The 22454-nt window shown below is 38.7% G+C and overlaps 2 protein-coding genes across 9 annotated transcripts; both read left to right on the top strand.

The window, feature by feature from the left end:
• The first annotated feature begins 333 nt into the window (after window positions 1–333).
• fip1l1b (FIP1 like 1b) lies at window positions 334–12486 on the top strand. Of its 6 annotated transcripts, none has more exons than XM_080879256.1 (16): window positions 334–610; window positions 977–1031; window positions 2921–2987; window positions 3096–3208; window positions 3905–3969; window positions 4088–4198; window positions 5120–5250; window positions 5917–6035; window positions 6455–6508; window positions 7877–7976; window positions 8704–8860; window positions 8966–9047; window positions 9624–9676; window positions 9826–10015; window positions 10328–10474; window positions 11829–12486. In XM_080879256.1, exons 1-16 carry the CDS (start codon window positions 532–534, stop codon window positions 11968–11970), a joined length of 1665 nt encoding a protein of 554 aa, XP_080735382.1. In that variant the 5' UTR covers window positions 334–531; the 3' UTR covers window positions 11971–12486. The 6 variants fall into 6 exon arrangements, with proteins under 6 accessions (XP_080735382.1, XP_080735381.1, XP_080735379.1 ...); XM_080879255.1 differs by having other exon boundaries at window positions 9621–9676; XM_080879253.1 differs by having other exon boundaries at window positions 9621–9676; window positions 11826–12486.
• A 466-nt stretch (window positions 12487–12952) lies between these two features.
• On the top strand, window positions 12953–17482 carry LOC308396327 (uncharacterized protein). Of its 3 annotated transcripts, none has more exons than XR_013971546.1 (11): window positions 12953–13096; window positions 14681–14706; window positions 14985–15070; window positions 15219–15251; window positions 15348–15437; window positions 15849–15920; window positions 16029–16117; window positions 16244–16332; window positions 16614–16716; window positions 16796–16848; window positions 16955–17482. XR_013971546.1 is itself a non-coding variant. In XM_080881537.1 (11 exons), exons 2-11 carry the CDS (start codon window positions 14700–14702, stop codon window positions 17051–17053), a joined length of 735 nt encoding a protein of 244 aa, XP_080737663.1. In that variant the 5' UTR covers window positions 12953–13096; window positions 14681–14699; the 3' UTR covers window positions 17054–17482. The 3 variants fall into 3 exon arrangements, 2 of the variants coding, with proteins under 2 accessions (XP_080737663.1, XP_080737662.1); XM_080881537.1 differs by having other exon boundaries at window positions 16230–16332; XM_080881536.1 differs by lacking the exons at window positions 12953–13096; window positions 14681–14706 and having other exon boundaries at window positions 14714–15070; window positions 16230–16332.
• The last annotated feature ends 4972 nt before the right edge of the window (window positions 17483–22454 follow it).

Raw genomic sequence — 22454 nt, 5'->3', positions numbered from 1 at the left:
TTAAATGCCCTTCAGGTTGTACTGAGTAATAAAGTTTATCATAGCAAAGTTTTACTTTCTCCTAAAAGAAAAGCAGAGCTGGAAAAGAGATTGAAGAAGCACTTTTGGTCATACATTTGGTGGTTACTTTGAAAAATAATCGAACTAATTGTCACAGCACAAAATAACGTTTTATTTAATTCTCCTGAAAGTTAAACCGCCATCATTCCTGTTACTGAATTTTAGATTTTCTTTCACTGTTCACGTATTTAAAAAAAAAGCGACATAAAAAAAAGGAGCCTTTATTCTGCCCGCTGGGGGCGCTGTGTTTTCTCCTATCACTCTTGACATTAGCGGGGTGCCACCAATCTCTTCCGGGTTCACTCCGACTCGCAAAGGTTGGAAATGAACCTATGAAGACATAATTTATGTACATAACCACGTTTCCCCGATAAAGGGAGAAGTTGTACTGTTATTTTTGGACCTGTGAGCTTTATTGAAGCTTGTAGCTGTTGAAGCCGCTGCTGGTTTAGCTCTCCGTGTAAGTTGAACATGTCTGCGGAGGAAGCGGACAAAACAGCCACCACTGATGCCAGCGCCGGAGACGAGGAGGAGGAATGGCTGTATGGAGGTAAAAACAACCACCTGACGTCCGCAGAAACGGTTCCTTCGAACCGACAGAGACGTGGAACACGATCTCTCTCGCTATGTTCCTAATTAACTGCTAACCAACAGATATCACTGTGCGCTATCCCGTTAATCACGAGCGTTAGCCTGGAAGCTAAGCTAGCAGCGGGTTTTTGGTCGGCCTGTTGTGGCTGCACCGCTCGAGTCAAATCATTTGAGTGTTACTCTGGCTTGTTATAACTTTTAACTGGACTATGAAGTGGCGTATGTATTTTCTGCAGCTCACCTTGTTAGTTTTAAAACAAAACTTTAGTTAAATATATATTAGATAACGATAAATGAACTCAGTTGCTTTTAATTTCTATTCCAGATGAGTCGGAGAGCAAAGACGAGGATGAGGAAGCCAAGCTGAACGCTGCTGTCAGGTAACTATAATTCAATCTTAGCCTGGATTTAAAACAAAAACCCTCTGTGTGTAACACATTTCAGGGTCAACGAGCGTTGGCAAAGTAACTAGCAAAGGTAATATAGTTCAGTACAGCTATCACTTCTCACGAACTCTAGGAGTATTTAAATTTTTAATAATTTTTAGATTTATTGAGGTGGATTTCAGCTGATGCTGTATCCCTGGGGAGGGACAAAAGGCACTATTAATAGACACTCAGAGGTCACTTTATTAGCTGCACCTTGCAAGTAACTGGGTTGGACCGCCTTTTGCTGTCAGAACTGCTTTAATTCTTTGTGGCGTAGATTCAGCAAAGTGATGGATGATTTCATCTGAGATTTTGGTCCATGTTGACTTCATGACATCACACAGTTGTTACTGATGAATCGCTGTACATCCATGAGAATCTGATGAGATATAGGTAGGCTGTATCCTACCTGAGAACCTCAGGTAGGATATGGTGTTTAAATAATGCTCAGTTGGTGTTATGGGAGCCAAACTAAAAATATCTCCCACTCCATTACATCACTAACAATGCTAAGTGGCAGCTACAAGGCAGGATTTGTCAATGCTGTCATGATATTCGTGCCTACCATCTGAATGTTGCAGCAGAAACCAATTCTTTGGTTGGTTATTTGGTTATATGATCTACTGCTGCTGTCCTCAGCTTGAATCAACCTGACCATTTACCTTTGACCTTTGGCATTGAGAGAACTGGATAGTTTTTCTTTCTTTATTTTCCCAAGTCCATTCTCTGTAAACCCTAGAAATGGTTGTATGGGAAAATCCCAGTGGATTTCTGAAATCAGCCATGTCATGCTCCCAAACTAAAATCACATGCTAGATGCATTTACTGCTATGTGATTGGCTGATTAGATTGCTTTACATCTAGTATGTTAGAATATTATTGAAAAGAGAAAATTATGAGGATGTTGTTTGTCAGTCGTTAAAGCTACACATCATCTCTTCATTTATACTCTGCTACATGTGCTGCAGATGCTGATGGCACTATTGCTGCTGTCATAGATTCATTGATCCTACAGGGGGAAACTCTGTTACAGCAGCAGCACAAAGAATAAAATTAGTGTAATTTAATCTAATCTTGTTTAGTAAAGGTACCTCTGGCTCATAGTGAATGCTTTATAATGACACCATTATTAAATTATACCCAGCCTTAGACAGATTTATCGAACATATCTGTGACAGGCCAAAAATAATTTTGGCTTACTGCTATATCATCACTTGGGCTCCACCTAACATACAGACATCTTACAGTTACATTATGTGCTTAAATTTGAATAACAAAAGTGGTTAAACATATTAAAAAAAACCAAAACAAAAAGGCAGCAGATCACATGAGTATGTGTACATATCTAGTTTAATTAAAAGCTACTAAGGGAGACTTAAAAACAAACGAATAGTCTTTTGAAACAATTTTCTCCTATTTTTTTTTTCTTTTTTACATACAGATAGATAATAGGACAAAATGTAACACCTTGAACTCTACAGTGAGGTCATGCTGTGGCAGCTTTGTTTTAAGTGACATTTTGGTGGCATGTTTTGTTTTTCTAATACTTGTTTTCTTTAAGATAAGGGTCACTGCAAGTAAATATAGTGTATAGTATAGTGATAATAAGTTATCCTTTGATTAAAAATTTCTTCCTTATTAGAATGGCCTCTGTTAGGATGTCAGTACTCTGATGACTGAATAGTTTAAAGAGTATGAAAATGATGTAAATCAGGTGTTGTGGCCTTCACAGTCACCAGATCTCCACCCAGGTGAAAAACTTTGTGAGATTTTGGACCCAGAAACTTTGGACTGAGAATAAATTTTATATTTGGTCTGTTGTGTCTAATGTTTTTTTTCAGTGCCCCTGCTGATGCTTCAACAGATGATGCTGCTGCGCACACTACAGGAAATGGAGTTGCCTCTGAGGTGTGTAGCTTACATGCACAGTTTCAATAATTTTTGTTTGTTTTTATTACAAACTTATTTCCAACTCAATGAATGTTTCTTGTGTTGTTTTTACTTCTGGATTTTCAGGCCACAGGTGAGGCTGCAGGCGAGGATGTGGAGAGCGACAGCGACAGCGATGATGACGACGATGATGTCCGTGTCACGATTGGAGACATAAAAACCGGAGCGCCACAGTACACGTACGTTTGAGGCAAATTGTGTTGTTGTACATATTTTTACAGTTTGTGGCTGGTTTATATAAAAGCTGCTGGGTGAGGTTTCTGATTCGGAGATGGCTCATCACCTTGCTTGTACCTTCCTTGTGATGTAGCGTGGTGGTGTCAGCATCGTGCTCTGTGGGGTGCTTCTCAGGAGCAGGAAAACTATTTAGAATTTAACAAATAAATATTTCAAAAAGAACCTCGAAGCAAACCTCACAATGCAGCAACTTTAGACTATCAGTGCCACAGTAAATGTAAGGAAACTACGAACGTGGAGTCGCTTCAGGAAAATTCTGACTGTCCTTGAGTCTCTGAAATAAACAGAGATCCCAATTGAACATTTGTGAAGAGATCTGTAAGCTCCTCCTGAGAGGATCTGCCAGGAAGAATCTCAAATGTCATAATGACTTGATATGGGATCCTAATGAGTGAGTCAACACTAGCTGTTTGTACTACAAGCTTCTTAATGCTTTGACATGACGGAGTTAATGGACTTTTTGATCCACTTATAAAACAGGATGCTTCAGTGAACACATAAGTTCAAGTGAGCTATCAACAGCTAAATAAATGAATTTGCTGAAAAACTGAAAGGGTAATGTGAATATGGTAATTGTAATTTGAAGTTTATGTTGGGATGTTTCATTCAGAGTCTTAATACTGTTGCTTTCCTCCCAGAACTTATGGAGCCCCACCTGTCAACCTCAACATCAAATCAACAGGCTCCAGACCTTATGGACAAGGTGTCGTTCTCTACTGGCTTAATCTCTTTTTTCCTGAATAAAAACATACAATAAAGACAGTTTGCCTGTTTCATTACTGTAATGTCATCTTGTAACTTGTTGTATTGTTTATTTTCAGTTTCCGCAAAGCTGAAGGGAGTGGATCTCGATGCACCTGGAAACATTAACGGTGTTCCAGTGCTAGAGGTGGACATGGAGTCTTTTGAAGAGAAACCATGGAGGAAACCAGGTGCGTGTGTGCTTGTGTCTGTGTCTTTGCTTTTATAGACAAAATATTTAAAAGCCAGAGGCTGCCTCCAAAAGTGAGTAAATAAGCATTTTATATCATATGGAGAAAAAATAAATGTCTTACAAATTTCATTTTTACTACCGATCTCTCTCTTTTTAAATGCTTTTTATTGTGTTAGAAATCAAACACACAATTTTTTTTTTTTTTACTCTAGTGTTCCCCCTTCCCAAAAAATCTTCTATTGAGTCTACGAGATCTAGGTAGAAGAATTAAAACTTGCAAGATTTCCGTAGGTGAATCTATGAAAAGATTGTAAACAGTAGCCTGCTGTGGTGTTTGTCTATGGAGCCATCATCTTTCCACTTTCTGTAGCTGTACGACTCATGGTTGGTCTTCCAAGTATTGCCAGCCTTAACAAAACGCTACATGGTGGAGGCACTCAGAGCCTAAAATGACTAGCGTGGTTGTGCATTAGTCCTATGCACAGCTCTGCAGACCATTGTCTACATTTTGTATCTGCTTAATGTCACGGTCTGTGACAAGCAGAAGTCACTGCTCCTTTTATCTTTTGCATCAAGTCTGTAGTAGAGATTTTCTTAATATTTTAGACACCACAGTGTGCAAGTTGCAGGATGTTTGCTGTTTAGTACACAAATATGACCATGTGTCTCTAATTCCATTCCATAGTCCATAATTGTTAGTCAACAGAAATATGGTATTAATTTTTTAAACTGGTTGCTATTCCTTCCTTTTTGAAAATTGCAAGGTTGACATCATGGATCCAGTCTTAGCTAAATCTGTAAATCCATATTTGCTCCTCAGTAAAAAAAGAAGAAAAGAAAATCAGAGCACATCTGATTTTTTTTACAGAATTTCATAAAATGTGCATGTTTTTGGTTTTTTTGTTTTTTTTCTATGTAGGAGCCGATCTGTCAGACTACTTCAACTATGGCTTCAATGAAGACACATGGAAGGCTTACTGTGAAAAACAGAAGAGGCTGCGTATGGGCCTGGAGGTCTCTACAGTTGGCTCAGTGACAAGCAAGATCACTGTAAGATATCACTGCACCACTGCTGGCTCTGTCTTTGTTTGTTTTTGTACTTCAGCTCCTGCTTCCACCAACCCTCAGTTTCTTTTTGAGCATTTTATTTGACTTTATACAACGTGTAAATGCCTAAACGTTAGCAGATCTAACGGCTAAATGTTTCATAGCTGTTCCATACAGGTCACAGGGCTACGTAACTTAAAGGGGAAAGCTGTCTGACCTCACTACATGTTTTAGCTTTTGTCTTCAGTTAACCACCAACACAGAGCATGTGGTAATGTGGCTAAATGAGTAAAGGCTTGCATTTTTAGGAGGCAGGTTCTACAGGGTGTTCACACAGGAAGCGATTAGCAATGTGGTAGCAACCAGAGTCAGTGACATGCTTTGATGTCAGTTGACCTACAGGGGAAAGAATAAAGACATTTATGTCATGTTATTTTTGTATCTAGGTATTTTCCTGGAAATCTACCAGCATCTGAATTTTAATTGTAAAAAATATAGCCAATGTGTTTCCAAAAACATGCAGCTACACAGTGACTTCAAAACCACGATGACAAATTTAGAATTTCGTGTACTGCTGCATGACCATTGCTTGACCGTATCTACTTTAAAATCAGCACCCTTGTTCTCCTTCAGAAGATGCATGAATTTTTTTGTGTGGCTCTTTTCCAGGTTCAGCAGGGCAGAACTGGTAATGAAAAAGACATACCCAGTTTGCCAGTTCACACCTCAAAGCCAGACTTCACATCTCCTGTCAGCTTGTATAAGTCTGCTGTCAGTCAGGTCACCAGGTAAGACTCCTGCCTCTACATTCACATGTTTAATATTTGGTAGAGAAACACACTTACAGTTTTTCAGTAGAGGTTAAGCGCACAGTGAAATACATAATCCAGTTATGAGGCTAGGGAGGGTTGGATGAAGATGCTTAAAACAACCACATACAGTTAACTGGCCATCTTTAACGGAAGGACGAGGAGTAAATTGTTGATGGTTTTGGTACAAGAAAGTAAAAATTTCATCAGTTTATTGTGTTAACAGTTTTTAAATCCAACATTCGCAGGCACCATCTTGGGTCATAAGGAGACACAAACACACTGGGCCACTTCCAGAATAATCACCAGTGTGCCTGTGGTTAAAATGAGGCGCCTTCCCATGGTTTTTATTATGTGTGTTACTCTCATTACCCCTGTCCTTTGTCTCAAAATGGTAGGATCTCTCCCCCTCAGTGGACTGGCCCGCCTCCTCAGGACATGTCTTATTATACGTAAGTGGGCATGGCCTTGTCCCTCCGAGGTTAAGGGGGCCTGATGGGAAATGCATAGATGTTTAAGGAATGGGCTTCTCTGGGTGCTTTTGAAGCCTCAAAGACAGCTTGATTTTCATTCTTGTTTCTTTCTGTTTGTGTAGTTGACTTGCATGTGTCTTTGCAGCTTTACAGCTTAAGCAAAAGAGAAGAAATGCTAACAGCAGGCCAGTTAACTATGTGAGGTTCTCATATCATATTAAAAAAGTTATTAGTTTCATTAATAATGATATTTATTTTAGTTGTATTGTAACAGTATCAGAAACTAACTTTAAAATATAAAATTAAACTAAACCTCCTAGGACCTGGTGTATGTGGACATCACATTTTGGGTTGTCTAGACAAAAATACTAAATTGTGCTCTACAAGGGCCTGATATCCACTTACGGGGACATTATCTTGCCACTGTTCTATCAAAATTTAAAACAAGTGTCCTCATTTGTGGATCTCATTTTTGTCATAAACAAAAATCAGGTAATTCTTTGTTTTACATTCATCGGGTCCCAATCAGCCCAAATAGCAAAGAGAAATTGAAAATGCATGCATGGAAGAGTTCGGGTCTTAGGAGGTTAAAGCTAATAAAAATGACAAATACTTTCAACACAAATAGGTGGAAAATCCATTTAAAGATGGCTTCTCTTTTTAAACCGCTATTTTCTTAAGTGTGTTCTTTAATGGTGTTATAGTTTTTATCTGAGACCCAAAAGGCTGATTTAACCAAGCGTAAAAAGAAAGTTACAAATTGTTTTAGATCTAAACTTTGGCTGATTGTTGCAGATATGATGGTGTCATGGTGGCTCTGCAGCTAATTGAATTTTAATTTCAGTTAGAGTGATGGCTTCTGCTGATTTATCAAAACAAGATAATCGAAATAAAACAATAATTGTGCCAAATTTTGTTGTGTTGTAATGCTCTAAAAGTCCTACATCACTTCTTGGCAAATTCAAATTTACTTATAATTTAACGTAAAAATTAAATTAATAGTGTTTATCTCTAAATTTAAGAAGAAAGTGTGAGTATTCATGGTAAGTAGCCTTTATCTCAGTGTTGTTGTTTTTGCCATAGTTAATGAGTACTGTCGTTATGTATGCTGGTAAAACAGCATAAATAACCATACGTACCCCTGGTTTACTAAATTACCAGACAGAAACTGACACTTTTTGGTGAATTTGGCTTGTAATTTATTTGCTCATTATTTTTGACTGTAGTACATTTGAAAGTAGCTGGAGCCCATTTTCTTTGGATCCTGCTCGGTACCATAATGTAAATTTTTAAAAAATTGTCCTTTTTTTTTTTTTTTTTTTTTAATTTATTATTATTTTTTTTTAGGAAATCGAGCGGCACAATCGATGTGATTGGTGGACAGTTGGCAACTATCAGCAGAGTTGAGGGTCGTCGCCGACATAATCTAGAGGGCAACAATATTCAGGTACAAGCAAAAACAGAAACTCGCAAGAAAAACCTCCAGTTATAGTTTGTTTATGCGTCTTTCACAGTGAACATAAGGCCTGATTTAGATTTCTGTGGGGAGTCTTTTTGTAGCTTATGATGTAACCTACATAAGTGGCCAGCATTGTTGTTGGCATTTATGCTCGTGCTGGTGTGTTAATTATCTTGTGGTCGCGCCCCAGTGTTTTATATGCACACCCAGCCGATAGAAACAAATAAAATGCTTGGACTTTTTTTCCTTCATGGATTCCCACTCTTTGTTGTGGGTTTTGTTTTTCATTTTTAGAGGCAAACATTTTTTCTTCTTTGTATGTTCCCTCACATCCATTAGGATGGTTTCAGCAATCTCCCTCTAGGAATTTGCTGACATTTGTGAGTCCTTCTATGAATCGTATTCCTTATACTGAGCAGTGATTGTTATTCTCTCACTGATGAACTCAAAAACAGCAGGGAAAAAGTAACTGGAAATGCAAAGGGGAGGAATCGACAGTACTGACAGTAGTTCGGCACTTTGTCCACCTGACATGTTTCTAGTGAGGTGTACACTGGGTTACGCCTCAGGATTTTAGAAGGCTTTGTGGTTACACAGTATGGCAAACTCAACTTCTGATAGCATCAGTCAGCTGTTTTTAGTATGTCGACAGACATTAAAACTGTGTGATGTTTGCTCTCTCTGTGTTCCTCCTCACCTCTCTGTTGTTGTGCAGGTGATCTCTGAGCACTCGACATCAGAGGCTGAACCTGCTCCTGCTAAGATTCCCACATTCTTCCCTCCCGGACCACTTCCTCCAAACATTCCCCCACCGCCATTTCTCCCTCCGCCACCAAACGTCAGTACTGCACCTCCACTCATCCCCCCACCCAGTAAGTTCAGTTTACTGTTTATCGTTATTATCATTATTATCATTATTATTGTTATGCAATATTTTCAGCATGTTTACTCTCTTCACTCCTTCTGTTTCTTTGTAGGGTTGCCCATTACTGTCCCTCCTCCTAGTTTTCCTCCACCAACTAGTGGGCCTCCTCCTTCTATCATCCCCACTATGGACAGGTAATGCGTCTGTACACACATACACACAGTTGCAGTTCAACTCTAGCACTTTAAATATGGATGTTTTTAAAGCTAGTGCAACATCATAATGTATAGCTTGAAAACAACTTGACATAACATAAATATAGACATGTATTCACAAGTGTTTTCAGCTGCATTTTACACCTGTGCACACACTTTAAGTCCATTTACTTCTTTGTACTACCCCAAACGTGCACTGGGGCACTGACCTGCAATTCAGTGACACTGTATAGGTATTATATAAAAGGTTTGTTTTGGCCTTTTTCTTTCTTTTTTTTCTTTTTTTGGTGCAAAGTTTAAACACACACACATAGTTATTCAAGCTGTGCAACCTTGGGTTAATGTCTAAGGAAACACAGCCTCATGTTTTTTAATGTGTTTTCATTCAGTTCTAAAACTTGAGAAAAGGTATGATGACTATATAATGAAACATAACAATGCCATTGGATGCTATATGACTATATGAACAGTAATCGTTGCGTCAGTGAAAAGGACAACACGCGCACACACATACACACTGAAGTAATGTTTCGTTTCTGTGTGTTTTCGAAGCAGCCATCCAGGAGGTTATGATGGACGCTCTGTTCCTCCGTATCCGTTTCCTCAAGGTACAGACCAATGTAATCTGGTGCTGTCAGTGACAGATGTGGCAAACGTTACGAAAATGCATGTTGATGCATACATTTGCACCATCACCATTTGTCGTTACATATTTTTATTTAAATGAACTCCAGCTTTCCCTCTTATTTGTTTTCAGGTGCTTACCCTCCCCCCATGGTTGGAGGTGTGCCTCCTCCTTGGCCTCCGATGATAGATAACTCCAAACCTTGGGACTATTATTCCCGCCGAGATGACAAAAGAGACAAGGACAGAGAAAGACCCAGAGAGAGGACACATGAGCGGGAACGAGAGAGGGAGCACAGCCCTTCAGCTATGAGCTACACCAGGTACACCAGCGGGACAAAAACAGAGTAGTGAATGGGCTGCTGGGGGATTTGAATGGCATCTGTAAAGCCACAGAAAGGGATAAACAAATAATTTGAGCAGTTTCTTTTCAGCTGTTCGTGGGTATTGGTGTATCAGTGATCATACATATAGTCGTCACGCGGTCGTCAAACTCATCACAAATGTTACCGCGAGCAAATTAAGAGTAATAAAAGAAAAGTGAACAATCGATGTTAAGACGCTGCTTTAAACAGAGACTGAGTTGTTTTATATGTAAATGAAGTAAATTCTTCTTTCCTTTTCGTCTTCTACAGCGACGAGGAGCGGTATCGGTACCGTGATTATCAAGAGCGTGGTTACGCAGAACGCCACCGTGACCGTGCAAGCCGGGAGAAAGAGGAAAGACACAGAGAGAGGCGGCACAGAGAGAAAGAAGAGGGGCGCCACAAATCCTCACGCAGGTAAATGAACACAGAGTTTTTCTTTCACCCCTGTTGTGTAACTAGTTTATTTGCCAAACTGGAACATTTTATTTATTTGGTTAGTTTTCTGGTCTTTTAAAAGTGAAAGCCTGTCACATAGTTAACGCTGATGAAAGTTGCTCTCTGTTTTATTTATTGGGCTTAGTTTAACTCCTGTGAATACTATAAATGGATACTTTATGTAAATATTCATGCATTTCTGCAGACAACAAATTTTGATTCTGGAGGTTCTGTGGTTTCCTGTTCAGGGCAATCATATATGAGCAGGCAAAAAAGGGATTGCATTAAATAAACTCTATTGCAATTTTTTATTTTTAGAACTAATGAATAATATCTGTATCCTTAAACACTGATCACTGGGAGGAACAGGAAGTATTAGTCCTGATACACACCAACAAGTCAGATGTCTATTCATATTAATGTACAGAATTCACCTGCTTGCTGCTACTACTGCACATTCACCCAGTGTATATACACTATATGTCTGTATATATATAATGTTCTTCCTCTACACCCCCCCCCCCCCCCCCCCCCCCCAATTTTTGCACATGTCGAGGAGCGTGTCAGGCTACATTTCACTGTGTGTTATACTTGTATAACTATGCATGTGACAAATAAAGGAACTTGAACTTGAACTAAACCAGAAGCCCTAAAATATTGGCTGTTATTGCGTAGACAACACACACAGGGTTCCAAGATGATTGGACTTTTAATCACGTAGCGTTGGTGTTCTAGAGCTAAGCTTATGCTGTGAAATGAAATGTAAACATGTGAGTTAAACAGAAATATTTTAGCTTTTACGAATTTTCAGTTGTTCCATATGAAAGTAGAGTTTAAACTAAAAGCAGTAGCAGCTCACGAAGTGTTAGTTTTATCGAGATCTGTCCTTCTAAAACGTTGAGATTCAGTGTTTTTAAACAATTAAAAAGTCAGTTGTAAACTGAAGTCACAGTTTACAGCAACAACAATCCCCCCCAAGAATTTTCAGACAATTTACTGACGTCATTAAAAATGTCATATGTGTGATATGAGGATCGAAATATCAGAGGAACAAAATTGCTCAACTGACAAACCCTGAAAATATGAAGGTTTTTAATACTTTATTTTCTTTCCACCTCTCCGCCCTGTCTAACCCACGGTTCCTCTCTTCATTCTCCGTTGTCTTTGCCCTCTCTTCTCTATTTCTCTTCTTCTCACCTTTCATCTGTATTGATCTCAACCTTTTTTTGTCCGTGTCTCTTTTTCACCTCCTCTTCCTTCCCATCTCCTTACACCTGCCCTTCTCTTCCGATCATTTTTTCTCTCTCCTGTTCTCTTCACCTTTCATTAGCAGCAGTAGCAGGAGGAGGCACGACAGTGAGGAGGGGGACAGCCACAGACGGCACAAACACAAGAAGAGCAAGAGGAGCAAGGAGGGCAAAGAGGCCAGCGAGGAGATCAGCGCAGACCAAGAGAATCAGGAAGCCATGGAGTAGCGATGACCACTTCCCATCTTTCATCCCTTCATTTGTCTCCATGCTGACCAGAAAGGGAGAAAATGAACGAGAGACCAAGAAAACCAGAAAGTGGCTGAGTGACAGATGGACCTGTCACTCTCCTCTCCATCAGTCTCCATTCTCCTCCACCCTGCTGTCATTCACCCTCACCATCACTTCAGAATAAATGGAGCAAAGGAGGAGGTGAAGGAGGAATGGTCATTCTCCTAACCCATCTTTTCCATCTGATCAGGCAAAACATCATTTGGTCTTTAACCACCTCATTTTTCTCTCTGCCCCTTCTTTCAGAGCACTGCTGTAAATCAGGCTCAAAGATTTCACTGTATAGTCGCTATGATCAGCAGAATTTGCTCTTCTTCTGTTGTTTGTATGTTGTCCATTTGTTCTTGTCCCCAATGAAGACTTCCTTAGAAAGCTGTCAGTTAAGTTCAATTAAACACTTTTTGATAAGATGTCTTTTTGTGACTTTCTTGGAATAAATACTTGTCTACTGTTTTCATTTCTCCAGAGCCTAATAATGTTTGTCATTTTTAATTTTATAGTCTCCCCATTATGCATCTTTAGCTCACAAATTTATGAAGTAGAAAATATGTATGGTTCTTTTCAGATTAATTAAAGAGGACTTCATACACACTTTTCTATATTTTTATTCCTGGACTTTTTTTTTATATAAAAAACTTTGCGTGATTCAGTCTAAAAATAATGCTTATTTATGTAACGATGAACTTTGGAGTAGTCCCTCAGTTCATCCATCACCTGAATCCAGACTTGGGCCTTTAGACATCTTTCTTCTGACGGACTGCATCATAAATGTCCTGGGTCAACACACCTGAATCAAGTGATTAGTCCATTACGGACGATCTGATTTCCTCGTGTCAGCGTTGTTCCCACATCATCATAATTAATGTTGTTCCAGGTTCAACATTGCAAGTGACCAATCACCTTCTTGTGACGTCATTCCTTTGCGACTTCGAAATACCCGCCTTCGAGTATTTCGAAATACAAGTGAAGAAGCGAGAAACCGCCGCCTGTCCGCCAAATTTGAAGTCAATTCGCCTGTCCGCCGAATTTGAAGTCAATTTAGGATACCTTCCTTTAATAAACGGTAAGCATTATACATATGTTCCTCACTTGGCTTGCTGTTTGTTTGCTAGCGATAGGCTACTTGACGACAGCATTAGCTAACCAGTGTTCTCTAGACCAGCGTTCCCCAACTTTTTGGGTGTTTCGTGGCCCGGGGGTTGGGTCAGGCAAAATTGCAGTAGCTTCCCTGATCATTTTACAAACACAAGTGAAGAGAATCTGGACTAAAAGGCCTAGACTTATGGTTGTGTGCTGAATCTATGAATCAAACTATCACCTGGAAACATAATTAACTGGTCAAAGGAGCTTGCAAAGAAAAGCGTCTGGACTTCTTTAAGTTGCTTGAAGACGTTTCACCTCTCATCCGAGAAGCTTCTTCAGTTCTAAGGTCAAATGGTGGAGAGTCCCAGATATAAACCTAGTGGGAGTCTGGGAAGGGATCTCAAAACTGGATTATAGATGGCAGACAGTTGGTGTCGTAAACCTCCGCCTCTGTTCAAAGATGGTCGCTCACAGTGGACATAGATGGCTTCTTTCACTCCTCTTTCAAACCATCTGTCCAAAATGTGAACATTGGCATCCTCGAAAGAGTGTCCTTTATCCTTAAGATGCAGATGGACTGCTGAGTCTTGTCCTGTGGAGGTGGCTCTTCTGTGTTGTGCCATGCGCTTGTGAAGTGGCTGTTTGGTCTCTCCAATGTAGAGGTCTGAGCATTCCTCGCTGTAGGACAGATGGTTTGAAAGAGGAGTGAAAGAAGCCATCTATGTCCACTGTGAGCGACCATCTTTGAACAGAGGCGGGGGTTTACGACACCAACTCTCTGCCATCTATAATCCAGTTTTGAGATCCCTTCCCAGACGCCTCAACGCCCACTCACATCCTGGGCCATCTGACCTCAGGAATTCGCATGAATAGGTGAGGCCAGGTTTCACAATGAACACACCCGAAACTCTGGCTGATTGGGACCCACGCCCAGTTTCCCACCTTGGCTCAGGCGATTAGAGGATCATCAGGGGGTCCTTTTGTCCCTCTGTGGGGGGTCACTCCCACTAGGTTTACATCTGAGACTCTCCACCATTTGACCTTAGAACTGAAGAAGCTTCTCGGATGAGAGGTGAAACGTCTTCAAGCAACTTAAAGAAGTCCAGACGCTTTTCTTTGCAAGCTCCTTTGACTACGATGACCTGGATGACTGAGAACCTTCACAGACATAATTAACTGGTCCATAGCTGTGAAACTGGACACGAGTTCTTGATTCTATGGAGATTAACAGTAATCCAGAAATTTACAAATTTGTCCTGGTACATCGCGTAGATGTTGTCCCTGGGACGACATCGCGTAGATGTTGTCCCTGGGACGACATCGCGTAGATGTTGTCCCTGGGACGACATCGCGTAGATGTTGTCCCTGGGACGACATCGCGTAGATGTTGTCCCTGGGACGACATCGCGTAGATGTTGTCCCTGGGACGACATCGCGTAGATGTTGTCCCTGGGACGACATCGCGTGATAGCTTGTTAATAATGGAATGAAAATTATTGATTGTTATTAACTTGTGAAAAAGAAGTGTAACAAATCCACATGTTATGTTCTTACACCCTTACAGAAACTGTGACTCCTTCACAATGTCAGGTAAATGTCAACTCATGTTGAATAATCAACCAATCAAGCCTTTTATTATCACATGCAATGTGATTCTGACCATACATATATTGCTTAAACATCACATTGGGAAGACAGGTCGGAAACAGTTAGGAAGGTCAGAAAACAATTTAATTAATAGATGAGGGGAGAGGAGGAGAAAAAAGAACTACAACCAGACAAAGCTCCTAGAAGACTGAAATGGATGATGGTTGCAGCATGCAAAAAGAAAATGATATCTGTTGACTACAGCATATGCTTTCTCACAGATTACCTTGTGGGAGTAGCTGGACCAAACTCTATTGGTATTTCAAGTTTGAAATCCCTGTTTGACCAGACTAACATTTCAGATGAGGTACCTCTTGACATAAAAATCCTTTTATGTTGTCATAAAACTAATGTTAAATTCTGCTTTAAATACACTTTATTGTACAATTTACTTAATGAATCGTATTCCTTAGTTCTGTTTTTATTTATATGTATTTATTTATTTGTTTTATAAGGTAATAGATGGCCTAATCTATTTGCAGTGTGAGGTATGTTGAAAAGCTTGTTTGATCATAATGACATAGCATGTTTACGTTTTTTGTAATGTATTTGAAAACATAGGTGTATTTATGTTATTTTTATAGAATTTCCCTCACATTTATCCAATACCAAGCCAAATCACTGGAAAAATTTTGGATGGGTCCACAAGAGCACAAAGTGCATACTTTTTGAAGGTATGACTTGGACTGTGGTAACTATGTTCTTATCACAAAGGGTTTATAAGTTGCCACTATAAACAAACAGCATTTTCCAAAATTGAAGCCTTGTCAGAAGAACCTGAAAAATACCTTTCTGAAACCTTTTCTGTGTAAAGACTTGCTCAAAAGCAATGCACACAGATTAAAACATTTCTGTCTTGGCCAACTGATAAAGAACACCAAAAATTGAGTGGTGCGTGTTGAGTCTGTGGTCTTGATTTGTTTTGTACACACTATAGAAATTAATTAATGTAAACAAAAAATGACACTTTCTATATGTTTGTGTATCTGCAGAATTAATTACAAGTCTCACCTGACAAGCTTTCGCAGTTTTGCAGTGTCATTCTTGACAGAAAAACATACTTGTCACATTCTTTTTATTTCCAGAAAAACATCTTTCAGATGTATGAGAAATTGATTGGAGCCTGTCTGGAAAACGGCAGCCACTGGACCTTGTTTGTAAGTTGCACAGATTTTGCACTCTCTCTAGTGCATGATACTTTTCAGTGTCCCTCATTAGGAAAGCTCAAGGCCCAAGCCTACCATATCCATCTTTTTACAAAACAGTTTTGTGACATACCCAAGAGGACCATAGTCTATATGAATTCATTTGGCGAGTCGGAGGTCAGAAAAAGTGCGGTGTTGAAAAACTGGAGGTAATTAATTAACATATTTAACATAACATATTTAATTTAATTGAAATCATTACCGAACGTGGTTATTGATTTCTCTATATGCTTTTTATTTGTAATAACTGCGATCTCTCAGCTCATTTGCTTCAGCAAGAGGCTGCGCTGGAGAGTGGACCTTGTCACATGTGAGCCACCCACATCAACAGGATGGGAACTCATGTGGAGTGCATGTCATAATGGTACTGAAAACTATAGCTTTAACCTATATAAGTAATGTTTACATTTTTGCCTATTCAGTTTTTAAAGCCTTAGAGGCAGGATGGTAAAATCTCAATTTTTTTTGTAGATTGAACCATTTCAGCAGTAATGCTTTGCTTTGGTTGCTCTGTTTTTTTTTTGTTTTTGTTTTTTTCTCCTCGGGGGGGTTAAAAACAAACAAACATTTCTTTGTTAATCTAATTCTTTTTGTTCTTTTTTTTTTTTTTTTTTTTTTTTTTTCTTCTTCTTCGTCAATTATTAGTTTGCCCAATCTGTCATTGACGGTAAAACACAAGTGGAGGAGTACAACACTGAAATCACAAAGCTCAGGTCCCGACTTTGCCACTACTTATTTTCCTCAATAGGTAAAGATACAATTAGCTGCCTTCTTTTTCTCTAACATTGGAAAATGTAACTTGTACTTAAACAAATTATATTTTGCAGATCGAACTAGGAAGTGCAGTCAGTGCTGGTGTGTGATTGCAGCCAAAGACCGGGTACACTATGACATGTCCTTAGCCATATAGATTGTTTATATAATGGACTTTGTTCATTTGTTTTTTGTTTGTTTATTTCTTCTTCTTTTTTTTTTTTAATTCACAGGTGCAGTGCCAGAAATGTGGTGCATACAAGCACATGCATTGTTCAAAGTCTGTTTGTGGCATCTGTATCTTCTGTGAGAGTAAGTCACAATATAACTAAACAATGTCCAAAAATGTTTAAAGTGAAATTTTTTTTCATAATTTTGCCTTTGCACACCAGGACTGTGTAATTAAAGTGGACGTTTCAAGATCCATTTTTTACACAAAACTATTTTAGACATAACTGTGTCGTATTGTGGGGATTTCTCTTCACAATTAAATTGATATAGTGCTGTTTATATCATTCTTCTTTATGTAACAGCACAGTGCAGCACAGCAGAGGGAAAGGAGTTGTGCACCATAGTAGGTGGCTATACAGGAGGAGCAATAGAAGTAGCCAGTGAAGAATGTCATCAGGGAAAGCATCAGGCAGCGAATGACAAAGGAAAAGTTCCTAAGGGAGAGAACATCTGCAGCAAATCGACAAGTAACAGTGAGATAGGAAGACTGACAGTCAGAGATGAAGGTACACAGACTGAAAGAGATGAAGGTACACAGACTGAAAGAGATGAAGGTACACAGACTGAAGACAACGAAAAAGAAGCAGAAGTATACGGCACAAGTCTGAGTACAGATAATGCTGCTGCTGATGATGTTGACAGGATCGATGCAGATACAGAATTCCAAACTGATTCAGAAGGAACTAGTACAGTTTACAGAGTGCATGGTCGCTTATCTGTACCAAGCTCAAAAAAGAAAACCTACACAATAACAGAAGACGAGATCAAGCGCAGAATCAACGCAGAGAACATGTCAGTTCATGTTTTCAGAGGTTTGATTGGGGTAGGTATACATTTCGTGATTTTGATGTCACCTGAAATAAATCCGGGTTACTCGTATCAATGAAGTGACAATGTGGCTGGAAATTGTGCATTTGCTGCAACATATACACAATTACACCATGTAAACAAAAGCATTTAACTTTGTGCGCGTGTGTGTGTGTGTGTCTCTCTCTGCTCTTTTGGTGTTTGCACTTTTTCTTTTTTAGGGCCGTAAAGCCAAACTGCCCGCAATGATTCTTGACAGGCCTAAGAAGGCCAAAACTAAAGTAACAGTGTTTAGTGTTCTGAGTGAAGAGGAGGCTGGGGAGCTAGCCCTCGGGTTTGCCGGAAGATTGGCCTGCGATGTCACAACAGACATGGTCTGTAAAGGCATCGACCATTCAAGTGCTGATATGACTAAGTTAGTAAAACAATATGAAAGTTGTATCTTTTTTGGTATTATTTGTCATTTCCCCGTATTTGGGTTATTGGTGTAACATTGTTAATCTTACTTTCTAATAACAGACAGACTCTTCTCAAAATCCAACACAATCTTAAACATGAGCTGACTGATTCCTCAACCTTCAGTTTGCTGACACACACCTTTGGCCCCGCTGCACTGGATTCTGTCATTTCATTCCTGTGTGGAAAAACTTGATCTTGTCTCTTAAATAATGAAACCTTTTGTGACTTTTGTTTGTTCTGTAAATCAGAATCTTGAAAATTGTTCATTGTTGTTCTAAGTTTGTGTTAACTATTTGGCAAAAATGATTGGTTCCTAATCCAAACAGCATAATGACTGTTCTAGCACATATCTTAAAAATGCTACAAAGAAAGAAAATTATCACATATGTTTCAATATGAATGTAATTGTGTCACACTCGGTTTGTAGTAGCTTTCCTGTTTTATTTTGAGTTTTGGTATGTTTACACTGTTATTTTTATTTCCCGTGTGTTCGTCTTCCCTTATTAGTTTTACTGTATTTAATTAGTCTGATTTAATAACTTATAATTATTTACTTTCCAGTGTGTGTATATGCTCCTCGTTTGGATTATTGTTTGTTTGAGTTCTGCCTGTCTTTTCTATTAAAGATTTGGACTTTTGGACTATTAGTGGACCTCGTAGGTTTTTATTCTGTGTAATTGACTGGGTTTAATTTAGTGGCCTGGAAAACAGGCCAGAGGGGTCTGGTCATTTTAACCCCCTAAGACCCGAAATCTTCCATGGCATGCATTTTTAATTTCTCTTTGATATTTGGGCCGATTGGAACCCGATGAATGTAAAAAGAAAGAATTACCAGGTTTTTTTTTTTTTGGTTTTTTTTTTTACCTAATTTTTGTTTCTGAGAAAAATGAGAGCCACATATGAGGACATTCATTTGAAATTTCGATAGAACAGTTGCAGTATAATGTCCTCGTAACTGTATATCAGGCACTTGTTGATCAAGATTTAGTATTTTGGTCTAAATAACCCAAAATGTGATGTCCACATGTGTGGACGCCAGGCTGGAGTAAAGTGTTAGAGCTATTTATACCTATGTAAACTTTTATACGCTGGTTTTTACCTGTCTTGTTTCAGAAAGGTTTAAAAGGGTAATGTCCACAGTTTATTTGTTTGAATTCAACATATTTTATTAAAGTAAATGAGCTTGAACACAGAAAAAACTGAATCAAATAATCATAAAATCAAATCACTTGCACTATACTGAAGTCTAATCTACTCTGAGCTAATGCCGGTTTCCAACACTAATGATCGGGTGAAGGAGAGAGATGAGGGTGCGCACGGCCACTGGTGCTCTTATCCCTGTTCTTTGTGATACAATCCAACAGGAAAGCAGTCAAACCCTTGGACATTAGCCAAGTTAACGTTCACAAATATATACACACGGAGGAACTCTGAGCTCCAATGTCAGCATTAGCACCAGGGGCGGAGCGTGGGGGTGGCTTACGGGGCTTAAGCCCGGGTTGTTTTGTCAGAAGCCCGGGGTATTTTGGAGTGTAATTTTTTCATAGTTAGATGCCTGGCTGACAACTGTATAAAACAAAAAGTACACACAATATTCGAAGCACATAGTGCACACTGTGGGAATTTACGACTGTGCGTGAATCCCCCCCTGATATTGGTATGATCCAAGCTCAGGCACTAAGCGACTGAGCGAGGGGGCGGGGAGAGCTGCTGCCCGTGAGTGCGCTGTTGGAGAGACGGAGCCAGCCATACTAAGGAGAGCTTAAGTTTGAGCAGGTACCAAAGCAAATCATTCGTACCGTACAAATAATGTAAATATGACGGTGCATCACGAAAGATTGATATGAAACTGATCACTTGACCAATATTATTTTACTTGCTCTTCAAGTGAATCAACAAATGGCGAAATGAAAAGCCGAACAAATGCTATTTTTTAGAGATTCTTAGCTTACGTGTGTTTATTTCATATTTTCAGTTCTTACCCTCCCCGACTAAATCGGTTTCAGTTATGTACTGAAATATAAGAATGGACATTAGAGGCTTCTTTCAAAGAAAAAACTCAGGTAAATGTTATTTTATATATTGTGCTTTGTATGTTGTTCAGTATATTTCTATGCAAAACAAGAGGGATTTCAGTACACAGCAGGATATTCACATTTGTAACCAGATATTTACATACACTTTAGGGAGAAAACATAAAACATTTTTACTGTACAACATCAATTTAGAGTAAACTTTTGTTTTAGATAAATATTGAAATATCTTTTGAATTAGTTAAATGTCAGAATAAAGAGAGACAGAGCTGTCTATTTTTTATCACTTTCATTAAATTTAGGAGTACATATACACTAAGTTTATTGTTAATTAATAAGAAAACTCCAGAGGATTCCATTCTGAGCTGAAGAAGCTTCTGATAGGTTAGTAGAGTCCATGTGAGTAAATTGGTGGCACAGCTGTGGATGCATATAAGGCAAAACACAGAGCCTGTTTCTGTGACATGGGAAAATCAAGAGATGTCAACCAAAACACCAGGAAAAGAATCGTGGAGCTCCATAAGTGTGGCTCAGTTTGAATACAATTTGGTGCCATTTGCAATTAAAAAACACAGACAGTTTCTCTCTTTACTCTTAAAGTTAACAAATATGTTTTTATATTTATCAATCTAAAAAAATAAACATTTAGTCTGATTTGATGTTACAATTAAAAAAGTGTTTGTGTTTTGATCTGAAGAGTTTGTAAATATCTGGTTTCAACTGTATATTTGATGATTGTCAGCACAAAGAGAGAGAGAGAGGAACAGAGAGAGAGGAGCAGAGATTGAGATGGAGAATGAGGACAGAACAGAGATGAACAAGAGCAGGTGAGACACACATGTTAGTCAAATGGTTGCTTACTAAAAGTATCACTGTATCATAGGTACTCATGTATCTCGTACCTAGTGTTTCTTTTTAGGTTTGCTATTTTTCAAATTCTATATTTATTAAGTTCTGCAGGCTTGTTTGCACAACAAGGCTAAATAATTATATAAACTTTTCTCAATCTAAATATTGTACTTTGGTAGAATTAAATAAATAAGTGTAGTGCAGGTCTATGATGATTTTTAGTGCTACTATCATCTAGTTCTGATTGTGGTTATGTCTTGGTTAAGTCCTCAGTAGTCCTGCTTTTGAACTGTTGTAGTCCTGTTTTAATTCTGGATCAGTTCTGCGTCTGGTTGAATTGGGGTTTAGTCCCTGTGTCTTGATACAGCCCCGACTTCGTTCTGTCTTGCTGCTTAATTAAAAAACTAGTTTAAGGTGTCCTGCATGTGTGATATATATATTTCCCTATATGAAGTCATTCTTTTTTGAACAAAACTCAAAACAGAGCCTATTAATCTTTCAGTCATTTCTACACCCCCCCCCCCCCCCCCAAAAAAATAAAAAAAAATAAAAAAATCCCACATGCATACTACCCTTTAGGGCTAAGCCCCGGGTGTTTCAAATGTCTGGCTCCTCCTCTGATTAGCACAAACATGCCACTTCATACCAAATCTCAGTGTGAGGTCAGGTGTTAGTCTCATTCCATTATTCTGGCTATATTTTCTTACTCATTACTATTAAACTTATACTTAAGACAAAATCACACCCCAATAACTCTGTTATTACACTTTGTATTTAATCATAAAAAGGCTGGATGTTGAAACCTCTTACTTCTATTTTGTATGAGCCGGGGGTTCTCAACAGCTGATACTCTATGTCCAAAAAGTGACAGGTATCGTTTTATGGAGGAAAAAACTTAAGAGCGCATATTTTATAAATAATACCAACAATTACAAATGCAGACCTTTAATAGTAATAAGTAATCCTTTATTTATAATGCATAGCAATATAAAAATAGTAACATATGAAAATATTACAATGGGCACAGATGAATTTGTATCAAAAACAGCAACCAAGCCAAAGTAATGAATAACACACATAAATAACAACTGCTTGAGAGAGCAAACAATTTCTTTTCATCTGTTCCTTGGCAGAAAGTTAAGACAGCTATTCAGCTTTAGGTTTCAATAAACAGAAGTAATGGATGCAGTCCCTTTGAAATGTCACACAAAAGTCTACTTGTGCATATACTTTGCTTTAACTCTTCTCTTTTTTGTTTTGTATTCCAAAAGGTTTTCATTTTCTCCAGAGGATGTCTCTCTTTCAGTGGTTATCGACTGTTCACATTCATTTTCACAGACTGTTGGAATGTCGA

The sequence above is a fragment of the Rhamphochromis sp. 'chilingali' genome (genome assembly GCF_963969265.1).
Source record: "Rhamphochromis sp. 'chilingali' genome assembly, chromosome: 4".
NCBI classification, from domain to species: Eukaryota; Metazoa; Chordata; class Actinopteri; order Cichliformes; family Cichlidae; genus Rhamphochromis; species Rhamphochromis sp. 'chilingali'.
Note: the sequence above shows the minus strand (reverse complement) of the source record. Positions and strands in the feature narration are given on the sequence as shown.